Source organism: Anguilla rostrata, chromosome 6 (assembly GCF_018555375.3).
Source record: "Anguilla rostrata isolate EN2019 chromosome 6, ASM1855537v3, whole genome shotgun sequence".
Lineage (NCBI taxonomy): Eukaryota > Metazoa > Chordata > Actinopteri > Anguilliformes > Anguillidae > Anguilla > Anguilla rostrata.
Window position 1 is genome coordinate 23,660,231 of NC_057938.1, and position 14,968 is coordinate 23,675,198.

Genomic DNA, 14,968 nt, shown 5'->3' on the forward strand with positions numbered 1-14,968 from the left:
GAAGAAAATCATGACTTAATCCTTGTCATCATTTGTTATTGGCCACATCTCAAATAACATGGCAATCTCTTTCATTTTTCTCTGAATATATTAGACCTGTCAGTCATTCACCATCACTTTTGTGGAAAGGGATGTAGAGCCAACTATTACTGAAGAATGCTCAATGGCTAAATCAGGATTTTTAAAAAGCAATTATCCAGTAAAGCTAATCAGCTAAAGAGGGCTATCACAGCTATTGTTTCAGAGAATGGGAACATAATCTTGTATCAGGATCAGATACATAGCTCTTGACAGGCTTAGACATAACATGGAATGATTAATGTTGGTTGATTAAAGGTTTATGGTTGTTTCTGGGCCTGTAATTTGGTCTCGTGGGGATCCTGTTCCAGGCCAGTGGCAGGGGAGTGGTGGGGAAAAAGGGCCTCAAAGTCTCCAGCTCCCTGAGCAGTGCATGGACCTCGACCCTGCTGGGAGACATCTCCATGGAGAACAGCAGGCACCAGAAAGCCCTGCAGCTGGTGGCCAGCTATGGCAAGCAAAACATCAGCCTCTCCAGTGCTCTCAGTATCGCAGACAAGGTAGAAAACCATTCTGCCATACCGGTAGCATCTTTTATTGAAGTACTTAAATTAATCCTTCAAAATATGATTTCTGTCAAGAGGAAACAAAGTTTATAAAGTCTCTTTTGTTTTTGTGTCACATAAAAAAATTACAGTAGAACTTCGGAGTTAAAAACTGACTGGTCAACTGATTGGGGAGGTAGAGGCAGTATATGCAGTTGCAATTTTAGATGGTTTCATTGATATAATACATGTGTATGTGACAGAAACTGAGGAAGAGGCTGGTGACGGTAAAGTTGGTGCTGACGGAGCCTATGAGCCCAGCTGTGGAGCTGGAGCTGGAGGGTATTGTGGAAGAGCTGAAAAGGCATAAAGATCTATACCAGAAACAGGGGAGATTGCACCTCAGGTATGTGTGGGGTACCTGGGCAAAGGGGACAGGTGCTCCTGCTCTCTCTAATGGGCATGGATCCTATATCCTCCTGGGTTGAAGTGGTGTCTTATTCTAGGGTTTCACACAGAAGAGTAACCTTTACTTACCTTCAGTGGGCTACCCATCACATATAGTGCACACTCCATTCGCATGTATATTCGCAAATGACAATGGTTGTGTTGCGATATTATCCGATTTTAACCAGACCTGGGACAAATACGTATTCGTTTTGGATTCAAATTCTTTTATATGCTTTACTGATCTCGTCTGGTGTATTGGAACCAATGAAATACTCTCAGTGCAAACCCCGCCTTCTGGTCATATTGGCAGGCTCAATTACACCAGGCAAGATCAATAGAGCACAGAAAAGTATTTGGCCCAGGTCTGATTTTAACAAGGAAATGCTTTCACCAGTGGGAATGATATAAAGCCCTTGCCACCTGTCTGTTATCATATGATATCTCCATATTAGGGAAAAAAACATTGTTCAACAACACCCCTTTTTGGGCATAATTATTTGGTCAAGGTATTTTAAATGTAGTTAAAATATGTATAGTAGCTGGTGTGTGAAAAGTATTTAAAATTTTGGTTGGAAATGCTTTGAATACATAGAAGTTGTGTTTTCAAAGACAAATATTTAAATACTCACATATTTGACCCAGGTCTTGTCCTCCAGAATGGACCGTGGTTATGTCATTCACGTCCTTCTACCGAGCTACCAGTAAAGCTGATATCTGTCTTGCCAGTGCTGAGCTCCTCTCTCTTCCAGGCAGCCATTCCGGAACTTTCCCCAGAGTCTGGTCCTCCAGGAGACCTTCACCGTGGATCTCCGTCAGGCCCGCTATGTCCTGGAGTCCAGAGCCATTCTCAGCGGAGGCAAAGAGAGCGTCCACACCTTCACCCTCGGCTACAAGCCCACCGGCCCTTTCGTGAGTTATGGGAAATCAAAGCGACATGGCGGGTCTACTAAAGACTGTGGGCAATTCTACTGAAATGATCTGCTGTATGCTGCCATTTTAATATTTTGTAGCTGAGAATCAGAAAAAAAAAAATGTTACTTAAAAGCTTACTTATCTCTTGTGGTGTGCTTCAGGAGATTTGTCTGAAAAATAATGCCGCAAACTGCTTTCATTGCTTCTGTTTATTTAACAATTTGTGTAACATTATGACCCATAGGTCTTTTTCACTGCAATGAAAGCAATTGGTGGCTTTCTTTTTAGCCTTTTTATTTTATAAACTTTTGGACGCAAGCACCTACAAAAAATCAGCTGGGATTCTTCAGGCGATAATTGCAATTGCCCAATTTCAAGGATCCTCCTACCCCAGGAATGCCAGAGATGTTATTTTTTTCGCAGTACCATCCATAATAATCAAACTTCCAGTACTCAGATTATTATTTTGTTTGGCACAGGTTTGTTCTTCACTAACTCACCCCTACAGCTCTGAGGTCATTCCCCAGGAGTCTGAGCTGTGTGTAAGACTGCACAGTAACCAGGTAAGATAAAGAGGACTGATCTATACCTGTTAAAATACTCGCATTGTATATCATCACATGACATCATGGTCTGAAAAAATAAATAAGCCTCAGATCACACATTGTTTGTCTTTTTTTCCTTATTGTTTTCCTGTAGTACGTTATTTGTCCTTTTCTCTTTCTAAATACCTTGCTTGTAAAATCTCCTTAGGTTTGAGAAATGCGCTATGCAAAAGACATTTTATAATAATCATAATAATAATCATAATAATAATAATAATTATTATTATGATTATTATTATTTTGAAGTCAAAGTTGTAATGTAGTTGAACAACCATTTCCCACAACAATAATGAGAGAAGAAGAAGAAAAAATTGTGACTTCTTTACTGTTTGGAATTTTTACTTGCTCCTTAAGTTACTGCTATGCTACTTGTATCAAACAAAGGGAGCACTGCATTTGAAATTTGTTTACTCCACTCATCCACTCACCTGCAAGCCTGTAACCTGTATCCACACCATAGGCACAGTACTTCCAGAGAGTTTACGCCATTTGGAGGAGAAAGGTATCTCACTGATGATAGGTGGTTTACTGTAGGTGGATAGCTTGTTGTTGGGAAGAACTATTACAGTGGTACTGTACCCTGGCAATCCAGGGTGATGTTAATCTACCCTAACCCTAATGGATCTGATTTGTATCTAATGGCACAACCTAGGCTTCGACCTGCAATGTCTGCCCTATTTGGCTCATCAGCGTTCATGATGGGCACCTTCACTGACTGCTCAGGATTTTTTTTTTCCGTATTTCTTTTTTAGAAATTTTTATTCTGTTTTATCTATTTATTGTCCTCGGTCAAAGGTGTAATAATGAGACAGCCATTATTGTGTCTGGACACCCTTCCCCCTCTCTGTAGACACAGCAAGAGGTGCAAGGGATGATGCGCATCAACAAAAAGGATAAACTGACAGTCCTGGGAAGGGTCCAGAACACAGCAGACACTTCTCAGCATGGACTGACCCTCCAGTTCAACCTTACTCACCTCTTCCAGGTAAACAATTCTCCCTAGGAGTTCTACTTTGTCAGAATACCGAATCCCTGGTGGCAGCTGAGTGTCATGGTTTTGGCTGATGCCACCATTTCTTTTCCTTCCTGCGCCTTTTCTTCAGTTATTACGGCCATTGGTTTTTTTTATGCGCCTTTTCTTCAGTTATTACGGCCATTGAGTTGATTGAATTATACACGTGCAAATTTTCTTTTTACAATTTGTTGGCGTTCTATTTAAACCCCAAGCAAGCTGATAAGCTTTGCTTCAGTGTCACTTATGTTGCACGAGAGCCGGTATTCTGTCAAGCGAGGTAAAGGTAAAGGTAAAGGTAAAGGTAAAGGTAAAGGTAAAGGATTGAGTTGCGATATTGGATTGTTGTGGCTATAAAATTAGCACAACAGTCTTTAGCTTTTTTTAGATTGTTGGTAACAAGTTAGTGCCACAATCTAAGCTCAGTATTCTTTCTTTAGGGTGTTACTTTTTCAGCCTCGGTTCGAGGTCTGTTTTCTTTGAGTTTCCCCGTTTTCTGCTCCGGCAGTTTTGTTTTATTTTCATACTCCTTAAGCTTTATTTTTTTTACCTAGTACGTGGGTTGTGTAGATCTTTTCTTTGGGATACTCTCCCTAAGGAGTATTGTTTTCCTTTCCCTTATCTCTTGAGACTTTGTGGCTATTTTACCTCTGGTTAATAGCTTAGAATAGTTAAGAACCCCCTGTTCAGTCGCGGTTGGTCTCCCAAAACTCCCACTCCCTCACACTGAGAACATTCAATATTCAAGGTTGAGAATCAACAAATTTCTATTTGAACAATTTAGCAATGCCTTGAAAAGGGGTCTCTATGACTTTCCTGACATTGACTTAGCTTGTTTCTGATACACATATCTGTTTTGTTAAGTGTCAAGGACTGTACTGTTTCTGGCCTCCTTTTGATATTGTACTTGTGCCTCTGACATTAGAGGGAGACAACCCGTTCCCCCCAGGCCAAATACCCAGGCCAAATTTAAATCTTTTCTCACTGCTGCACATGAGATCTCTTAATTCATTTAATAACTACATTTTTGTTTTTAACTCTCACTTTTTTCAATGTTCTATGATTTTTAACAACTTTGCTGTTACTGCCCTGCGACTTCTGCCAATATTTTAAATGACAAATACCCAGCCTTAATGATCAGTCATCTGTAGTATTCACCAGAAATTATAATTTCATTGCTGTCCTTTTAAAAAAATTCTTCCAGGGGGCTTGCCACCAAACCCCTCTACACGGTTGCAGTTCTCGGGGTCTATGTATTTAACCCACCCCCAAATTTCAAATTGATGGTATGCCCTTGGAAACAGCTAATCCTTATTTAAAAGATGTGGAAACCTGCTCTGGCTCTTATTTAGTTCCATGGTCTGATGGTTTATACCTGAGGTTCAGACTCTAGCTAAGGGCACTGTTGACCTTGCTGTATTTCTTCAATCTGATGTTGTGACACTTTCTGATATTTTGTGTCTTTTTTTCTCAAGCCATGTCCTTTTGCATCTAATAATAGTATGCGTAGTTATACTATTGTGTTTATGTTGTGCAGGTGTATGTGTGTCTGCATGTGTATGTGTGGTTCTGATGTTTTGCTTGTGTGGTAATGACACTGTATTCCAGTCACAGCTCCCCCCTTCAGTAAATCTGGAAGGAAAGATTTCATGGAATACCAATAACAGTCCACAATTTGAATATTTGGGTGCAGGAAGGGCTGTGATCAACCATAAAGAGAAGTGCCGGGTGAGACCACTACTGCTGATCCTACACACACACCCGCACACACACACACACACACACACACACACACACACACACACACACACACACCCTTTTTACCGTAATGTATCAGTATGTCAAATTTCTTTCTTTTTCGAGAAAGCATCACTCTGTATTACCTGGTGCTGTAATATTAATTTAATATATAATACCCCAATTAGGTTTTACATGTTATTTATTCCCTTGCAGTTCAGTGTGCAGTTCAATGGGTCATCAAATGGATTGGGGCTCTACTCTTCCTTCAGTCATCCATTTAACTTTATTCCAAGGACATTACAGGTGGGTTCATCCTCATCTTATTTGTCAATAATTATTTATTCTCAAAGAGGTAGGCCTGTAATCTGTATTGATAATTTATGACATGCCAACTACTGTATGCAGCTGTTAATGTTTAAGTGTGGTTTAAATGGAAGGGTGTGAAGTTCTCTTAACTTAGGGCCATGGTCTAGTTTAAACCATGTTTTTATCTGATCTGTTCAGCATGGTTTAGGCTTTTCCTTGACACTCTGTTCTAATGACCATGGTATAGACTGGGCTGTGACACAGTCTCATTTAATGACCTGTCTGTATACCAGGCTTACTGCGAATTTGAGTGTTAATAAATGCAGGCTTTGCATGTAGAATTGAAATGCAATTCCCTTGCTGTGTTTGCCGCCCAACCTACAAGGTGCAACACATTAATGACTACACCAGTCAAAATGTAACCAACTTGTAATTCATCTTTCAAATAATCAGCCTCACTTGTCAGGTATGAGCGTAATTCACCTGTCTTTCCAACTGGTGTAACCCCACCAACATCAGGAATGTGCTTGGCTATTAAACCATCAGTCATTTAATATTTCCGATGAGTCACAATCTTGAATAGAATTCCAATTGCAGGAGTCAAAGTTGGAACATGCACTGGTGATACTTATATACTAAATAAACTAATAAAAATAATAATAAATGTTTGCCATGCAATTAGTAAATGATTTAAAAACAACTACAATCAAATTTCACAAGATTTAAATGCTAGAAATTCTTTTTAGTGGCAACAACAAATTCCTTTTTTTCATTAGCTTAGATAGCTAATAAGCAAAGTTTTCAGCTAACCCTCAAACTGAGATGGAAAATTCAGGTTCAGAAAGTCCTCCCCAGTATTGTATTCCAATCACATGAATTTGCTAATTAGCTAAATTCATCAGCAAGGAGCTAGAACTAATTAAGTAAAATCAGCTGAAGTTCATGCGTGGACGAAACGCATGGCAGGACTTTTACTTTCTGACCCTTGGACCTCCGCCTCTGCCGTCAAAACCAAATGAGACTTACTACCAAACCACTGTGTGAAAGTTGTAATGTTTTTCTCCTATTTCACAACATACAAATGTTACTTGCGATCCAAAAACAGTCTTAAACTGGTCATTAGCAATAACACATTAATCTGTTTGCATTTATAACCCCTTTTCTCTTCTTATCTATCACTTGTCCCTCCCTAATACAGTAGATGTTTAATAAAGGGTGTACAAATAAAATAATATAATTATCTGTGCATGGATGGATAATTCTTCCATTTCTAACTTGGATTAATGGATTAATCTGGAATTCAGGCTAATCACAGGCTCTTCTGAAATAAGAAACGTCAATGACATCAATTTCCTGTCCAGGCTCATGCTGAGGCTGAGTTGTCCGGGGAGGGTGGAGTCAGCAGCTATGTCTGTGTGAAGACGGATGGAGAAGACCAGGCCACACTGGAGGCTAACTTGGTCAATGCCCAGAAGAACAGCACCAAAATACTTGAGGCCAAAGTGGCCCTACGTCAGAGGCTCCTGCCTATCATTCAGGACACTGAGCTGCAACTGTCTGCTAACATCTCTACTGAGAGGTAAGTGACCTCAACATTTAACAGCAAAGGGGTGATGCTGTTATTGTGTAAAGTGTAAAAATAAAAAAAAGAATTTCACTAAATTCGCAAGCTAAGCTAGCTAGGCATGTGTTAAATGACTTTCACTGTAGTTTCAAGTGCTACAGTATACAAGCCTGCAATACATTTGCAGGCACTCACCAAGCACACTGGAAGTGAAACTTTACTTTTTGAACTTCACCATTCTTCCCAATGCTTCCTATCAAGGTGTCATGATCAATCCCTGGCTGTGCCTTTTCTTGGCAGGCTGTCTGCACTGTTATCCCTGACGCAGGAAGGAGGCAGGGCTCTGGAGGCCCGGTTGGGTGGAGCGGTGGAGCACGGCCCTGGGCTGCGGCTGAACGTCAGTGGCACACTTCAGAACTCCCTGCCCCGCCTGAAAGTGCTCCCCCCTGCCCTGGGACTGAAGGGGGTGCTCAGACAGTCACCAAGGCTCACTGAAGGTATTGTAATATTGGGCCGTAGTGTTCAGGCCCAGAGTCTTTGAAGTGGTGCAAATTTTTCAACAAGTGTAGACCAGTGACAAATATTGTAAAATGTACAAATCTCATCAAAGCTACTATTCAACCCTAACAGTAGATAATCTACAGTACGTCTGTTGTGCATTCTGTTGTGCATTCATAACATGATGGCTGGCCAGAAGCTGTCGCTAGCTCTGACACTCTTTGAGCACCAAAAGCTTCAGACCTACTTTGTAACATAGGCTTTTAATTGGGAACAGTAGAATAGATATGAAAACATATTTTGAAAGTTAACTGCTGTTAGCTGTTATTGTGTACACCGATATTTCAACCATTCAGTGATATCAGTTTCCTCCTAGTCGGCAACTCAGCTATGAAATGATACCCAACTTTCCGACTAGTAATTCTGTGTTAACGGGCCATTCCAGTGTATCTTTCATGGTTGGATGGCTATAGTTAGTTTCCTAATTAGGAGTTTTCTACAGTAGAAATCTGGAATGCTGCATTAGATCACACATATGGGATTAGAATGGTCTTAACTGAACATTCTAATGCCGATATAATAACTATTGGTAATGATAATTGTTAATTGAAAGCAATGGAGTTGAAAAAAACATTCCAAGAAAACTAACCCTCAGGGTTCAGCATTGGAAATCTTGTTTTTGGCTATGTTTGGCCCCATACTTTTCACAGGAGAGCTGAAAGTGACGGTGATGGATGCTGTGTATGCGGTGGAGCTGAATCACCAGGAGGCTAGTGGTCCAGGGAAGGAAGACATGCTGGGAGAGAAAGCAGCTCGGGCGAGGGACTCACTGTGTGTTTACGCCACAGAGCAGGCTCTGTGCGTGGAAATAAGCAGCATTCTGGAGACATGGCGAGCTGGCAGACTCCATGCCCTTCTGTCCCATACTTCGCCCAAGCTCTACGCCGCAGGTACCAGCTAGGAGCAGTAGCATCATCATCAGCCACCGTGCCATCACTAGGGCATAGAGTTCATCTTGAACATGTGACCGTCTGAGTTGTTACCTTGAATTCTAGCAGTTATCCTCCAGGCTCCCCTGGAGGCACTTTTAAATCTGCAATTAGTAAGTCAGTCAGTACGGATGTGTGACTTATCATACATTTAGGGACTAATTATGAGGTATTTATCAGTGAAAAACTGTAATGCTTGAAGCATTTCATCATTTTACTGTTTAAATGCTTGAAACATCTGGTAGGAGTCTCCTAAAAATGCAATACTCAAGATTGTCACTGGCAATAACATAAATAACTGTTTTCCTTATACATGTGTATTTGAATTAATGCAACAGTTTATAATCATTCCTTTTTATTTGTGATTGATTTAATTAGAGTTTATTTGTATGTATAGACAGAGTGGATTATGTAATTATCTTTGAGTAGATTAGTTGATTATGACTTTATGATTCATTATTTATACTAAATTAATCAAATCAATTTCTAGAGGAAGGGGAACAGACACTCAAACAACATGAAGAGCAATTACAGAGAAAAAATATCTTTCTAGTAAATTGAATACAGATTGATGTATTTTATTTTTCACATACTCCAGCATATATTTAGACCACAGGACAACATTGAATGATACAGAAACATAAAACGCAACAACGTTCAGGAAGACAGAGGGGAGTGTGAAGCAGTTGTCAAAAAGCATGTGGAGGAAGAGATAAATGAGTTCCATTTATGATTTAACAGAGCTGTTAGTCATCCCAAATATTCATATAGAATAAAAAGTGAATCACCCAAATGTAGATGCATTTTTAAGAAGCATGCAGACTATTAAGATAAGTATTTATCCTCATTGCTGATTTGCACATTTAAAAAAATCAAAGCATCTCTGACGAATCTAAAATCTACGATTTTTAGAGAACATATTACAGTGATTTGAGAGTGTTTTTGCATTATATTGTACATTCATGTGTACTGCATGATTCATGATTGAGATGATCGCTGCAGATTAACTGTACATGACTTAATGCATGATTTGATGGTGGACTGAAATGCATGCGAGATAACAGCTCAAGACTTTCTCCAAGCCCTAGCAATTAAATCAATTCACTTGTAGAAAATATTTGAACTGCTGGCAAATGCAAAACCTTGTCAGTCAGATATTCCAGAAGGGAAGAAAAACAAAACGCGGGAACCACCAAATAATATAATGACATCATAACTCACTATTTAACTGAAAACAAATGGAAGTCAAGTTTGATTTTCAGCTACCCCTCATTTTCAGACTGAGTGACATGTACAGCTAAAATGGCATGCTGCGAGTGTGAGGTCCTTCAGGCTGCTCTCTGGCAGGAAGTGTAATCTGGTGTTCTGTTGTCACGGGAACAGGTCTGGCTTACAATGGCAGTGTGCAGCTCAGCTGGGCCCAGGAGGAATGCAGACTCTCAGCAGCGGGGGAGTTCCAGGCAGGGGGTCGAGGGCTCAGGGCCAGGCTGGAGGGTCTCAGGAGTGAGCAGGAGGCTGGGAGATGGGAACTTTCCTCCAGCTTACAGCAAAATATCCAGCTCCTGCTGGAGAGAGGTGTTCTAGGCTCTGCAGCAGCTGTAGGACACTACCAGGTCTGCTCCTCTCCATTTCTCTACCATGTCCTTCTGTACTGAACTGCATTCCCCTCTGTATTAACTTGCTTCCCTATTACCCCTTTTCAGTCAATCAACTTACAAAAACAAAATGATGAGGCAAAGAGGTGGACAGCAATTTGTCTTCCGATCCCTCATTCTGTCTCAGCAGGTGGACACAGGGGTTGTTAGTGCAGGCGTGGTCGTCCACATGGAAGAGCAGAGGGCATTGGAGGTGCTTCTGGAAGCGGGCAGGACGGATGTCAGTGCCAGGCTGGCAATGTCTCTACAGCACCACATGAGGCAGCTAGAGGGAGTTGTGCCCTCATTATTTCAGGTGAAAGATTTGTGTTTCCTTCTTGTTAGTTTATTACCACAACCCACTTCTGTCATCGTACCTGATAGGCTACATGAAGAAACAAGTTACGATCAAATACACAGTTGACACCATGCCATTGGGTAGATCATAGAGCATAACTGACAAACTTGCTTACAGTAGCAGTAAAACCCTTTGGTGTTTTCTGCAAGAAGTACAGTGAGCTCCAAAATGTTTGGGACAAATACTTTTTTTTCTTGATTTAGCTCTGTACTCCACAAATTTATATTTGTAATCAAACTATTCACGTGTGGTTACAGTACACATTCTCAGCTTTTATTAAATAGTATTTTATACATTTTGGTTTCACCATGTAGAAACTAGCACTACAGCACATAGTCTCTCTATTTCAGGGCACCATAACATTTGGGACAAATGGCTTCATGGGTGTTTCTGATTAGTCTGGCGTGTTCATTTGTTTCCTTGCAGGTATACGAGAGCTTTTAGCATCTAGTGATTTTCTCAACATGAGGTCCAGAGTTGTGCTAGTCAAGGAAGCCATTATGAGGCTGAGAAATAAGGAAAAAGAGTCGGAAACATTGAGCAAACCTTAGGCTTACCAAAATCAACTGTTTGGAACATCTGTGAAACATGGTGGTGGGGGTGTTGTTGTTGGGCATGTGTGGCTGCCACATGTACTGGCTTGCTTGTCTTCACTGATGATGTAACTGCTGATAGCAGCAGTAGAATTAATTCTGAAGTGTACAGAAGCATCTCATCTGCTCAAGATCAACCAAATGCCTCCAAACTGATTAGAGGAAACCTCATCCTACAGCAAGACAATGACCTCAAACATAATTCTAAATCAACAGGAGTTTTTTAAAGCCGAAGACTGGAAAATTCTTGACTGACCAAATCATTCACCTGATCTGAATCCAATTAAACATGCGTTTCATATCTTAAGGCAAATAGCCCTTAAAACAAACAAGAGCTGAAGATTCCCTTAGATAAAAGCTGAGATTGTGCATTTTAACCACATTTGAATGGCTTGATCACAAATCTAAAATTGTGGAGTACAGAGCCAAGTCGAGGAAAAAATGTCTTTGTCCCAAACATTATGGAGCTCCCTGTATGTTTTCTTGAACCTCTATGCTATATAAGCCCTCCTGTCAAGCAAGTTTCTTTATTTACTGAGATGGAAGGGAAGAGTCCAACATGATAGCAATTGTACTTTTAGACCAAGACAGAAAAATAAACTTATTTATATATATATATATATATATATATATAATTATATATATAATATTATATATATATATATATATATATATATATATATATATCCATTTGCAATTATGGAATAGCTCAAATTCCTAGTGAGAAACAAATGATGTCTCCCCACAGATTTTTTCTGATATATTTTCATAATATGTAACTGGTTGCAATATGTTATTCCTTATTCCTGAATCTGGTTCATTTGGCCAAACATGGCCTGGCACGTTCAAGGCCACAGGGTTGTGTTATGAAAGTGAGAATCCTCTGACTCGTGCCCTGCACCTCCTGTTTAAATAAACTGAGAGAGATAGGGTTTGTTTTAACAGATGAACTGCTCGGGAGGGGTCACAGTGGACAGGCTCTCGGGCCAGTGCTCGGGGAATGTGGCTGGTGGGCCCGTGGAGGTACGAGGGTCTCACTCACCCACAACCACACAAACACTGCCAGGTTCTTCATAGACCTGAAACAACAGGCCCTAACCTGAATTCAATGCTATTTTGTCTTGTGTTTGAGACTGCATAGCAATGAGAAGTTAACATTAGAAATAATGTGACCATTAAGATGCACATAACATACAATATCAAAACAGTGTACCATGATCTAGAGTAATGTTCTGTGACATGGCCTGTATGTTACGCTGTAACCTACAATCACACCTGCTGTTAACAAAATTTTGAAATCCGATGGAGAGAGATCATTACAAAGTTTAGTTTAAAATACATGGTCAATGAACATTTTCTGGTTTCCCACATTAACCATAACATACTGATGTATGACGCAGTAACATTACTAGCTCACTAACTTAAGCAAACCAACTTCTGAAATTGGGTCATGAGGTACATTTGGTGTGAGTCTAATTGGAGTGTAGAGTTGCAGAATAATTAAAGTAAATCAATTTAACACCACATGACATTTAATTTAATAAAGGTTACATTAACTTATATTGGCTTAAAGTTAGTTGTGATCTTTTTGGTACCTTCATAGTTCATAATCAATGTATGATGACACGTAGAATTGAAATCCTTTCTCCAGTTTGTTCCGTGGAGTTTTACGGAACATTGGTTGCAACTTTTGGCAGCTGTTGTAATCATCTGGTGTAAAAAAAAACATTTTGACAGTTGAGTTTGACAACTGAGTTTGAGTTGACTGGAAGTATTCAAGCTTTATGAAGCAAATGCGGAAGTTTGTAGTGCAAATAGTCCATTACTAAGAGAAGAAGTAAAAAATATTTTAATTTTAATTTTTTAATTTTTTAATTTTTTAATTTTTTAATTTTTTAATTTTTTAATTTTTTAATTTTAATTTTCAGAAGCATGTTATTTTTATTTATCCCTGGGAATCAGTGGAAACCTCAAGTAGGCTTGTTCAACAGGCCCTTCTGTGCACAACTGACCACTGGACTTCCTTCTTTCAGGCACATCTATCCAAACAGCTCTTGGTGAAGGGTTCCGTGGCAAACTGGGGGTGCAACAAACGTTTGGAGATGAGGGTAGAGATTGGGGGGGTGGAGAAGGGGGAGCTGAGCCTGGCCTTGTCCTGCTCCCCCCGGCTGAGTGTCCAGGCCTCCGTTCAGCACTCCCTGCCCCCGCTGCAGGCCCTGGGAATCCCGCCCAGCAACACCCTGGTCCTGTCTGCCCTCCTGGCGACCCGGCCCTCTGTCCAGCTGGACCTCGTGCTGGGGCGGTGTGAGCTCATCGCTATCGCTAGCACTGACGGCACCTCTGTCCCGCAACATACTCAGTCCAGCTGGGCTGCCAACTTCACCAACCACTGCCCTGCCCTGCAGGTATGCCCTCCCCTTCCAGGGCAGCTGGAGCACCGATCCTGGGTCCAGTTCCAGCTCATTTCTTGTGCCATGAGGTCATTTGAAAAGGTGATGCAGGGACAGAAGTAGACACTGACCTTTTCAGTGAATCTCTTTCATCAAACACTCCCAGCCCCCACACACACAGGCCTTTGATGGGTTAGCCTAGGAAGTGAACAAAAATTGGGAGCTCATTAGTCATTTGACTTGTCCCTGATGACAGAGCGTGATAGATCACATTGACAAAATGGCTGACACATTGCCTGAGTGTGCCTGGTGGTGTTTGTTTGAAAAGCCAGCGTGAGCTCCCCTCGGTAATTGAGAGCAGTTTGTCAGATTGGGGTGGTGATCTTAGGTTCAAAGAGCAGAAGTTGTGGATGCAGCTGCACTGGTTCCTGCTTTGTTTATCTTTAAACTTGAGACAACTGAGGGAGAAAGAGGTGAAGATCAGTGCCCCTCATATAAAACACTCAAGATTGGAACCGACAGTCACATAAATAACTCATGGCATACACTGTAATTGCATACTTCATACGTGTGTAGCAGTTCATAATATTTCTTGTCATTTGAGATTGATTTATTAGTAGTTTATTTTCATGCATAGATGACCTGATCAGAGAATTATGTAGTACTGAATTATATTTGAGTAGATTAGCTGATCGCAATCAATCAATTATTCAATCAATCCTGCATGTGTTCTGCAATACATTTCTTTAGGGGGGTGATAGAGGTGATTCATTGTTCACAGCAGCACAATTGCTTTTGACAGTTGTTCCCACATATTCTGCCTGTCAAATATGAAAATACTATAATCTTCGAGGTGACCTCTTGAATTGGGTGAACCTTGCTGGTTTAAGAGTATTTGGCTGATACTACTGTAGTATTTCTCGCGTGAGTCCGCAGCGGGTCTTTCTGTGTTCTGTTACAGCACGCTGGTGTCCCTGCACACACGGCTCTCTCTGGCCTCCTCTCCGTGACTCCCTGTCAGTCCACCCTGTCCTGCAACGTGAGCGTGGAGGGGGAGAGCCTGTCCCTGCGTCTGGGGCACCAGTGCGAGCCCACCGCCAGCCTCTCCGGCGTCCTGACGCACTCCTTCACCCAGCTACACAGCAGGGGCCTGCCCCCAGAAACCAGCCTCACCCTGTCGGCGCCGGGGGGCCCAGGTCAGAGCCGGGTCATGGTGTTTAAGGCGGGTCCCTGCTGGATCAGGGCGAGCGGGGACGTGAGGCCTGGGGGGAGGAGCCAGTGGGCATGGGTCTCAGAGACTCAGTGTCCTCTTTTAGAGGTACCACTCCTCACCCTGCACTCAACATACTGCAGA

At 41.3% G+C, this 14,968-nt stretch overlaps 1 protein-coding gene across 1 annotated transcript in view; it reads left to right on the forward strand.

The window, feature by feature from the left end:
• Positions 1-14,968, forward strand: part of LOC135256863 (uncharacterized) — a 38,979-nt gene that overhangs the window by 6,765 nt on the left and 17,246 nt on the right. The window contains exons 12-26 of the mRNA XM_064339096.1: positions 390-578; positions 827-969; positions 1,763-1,922; positions 2,405-2,488; positions 3,381-3,515; positions 5,151-5,270; positions 5,496-5,585; positions 6,950-7,167; positions 7,453-7,649; positions 8,361-8,600; positions 10,023-10,252; positions 10,422-10,589; positions 12,170-12,247; positions 13,258-13,629; positions 14,576-14,932. Coding sequence (XP_064195166.1) covers positions 390-578; positions 827-969; positions 1,763-1,922; positions 2,405-2,488; positions 3,381-3,515; positions 5,151-5,270; positions 5,496-5,585; positions 6,950-7,167; positions 7,453-7,649; positions 8,361-8,600; positions 10,023-10,252; positions 10,422-10,589; positions 12,170-12,247; positions 13,258-13,629; positions 14,576-14,932 — 2,781 coding nt within the window. The remainder of the gene's footprint in view (positions 1-389; positions 579-826; positions 970-1,762; positions 1,923-2,404; positions 2,489-3,380; positions 3,516-5,150; positions 5,271-5,495; positions 5,586-6,949; positions 7,168-7,452; positions 7,650-8,360; positions 8,601-10,022; positions 10,253-10,421; positions 10,590-12,169; positions 12,248-13,257; positions 13,630-14,575; positions 14,933-14,968) is intronic.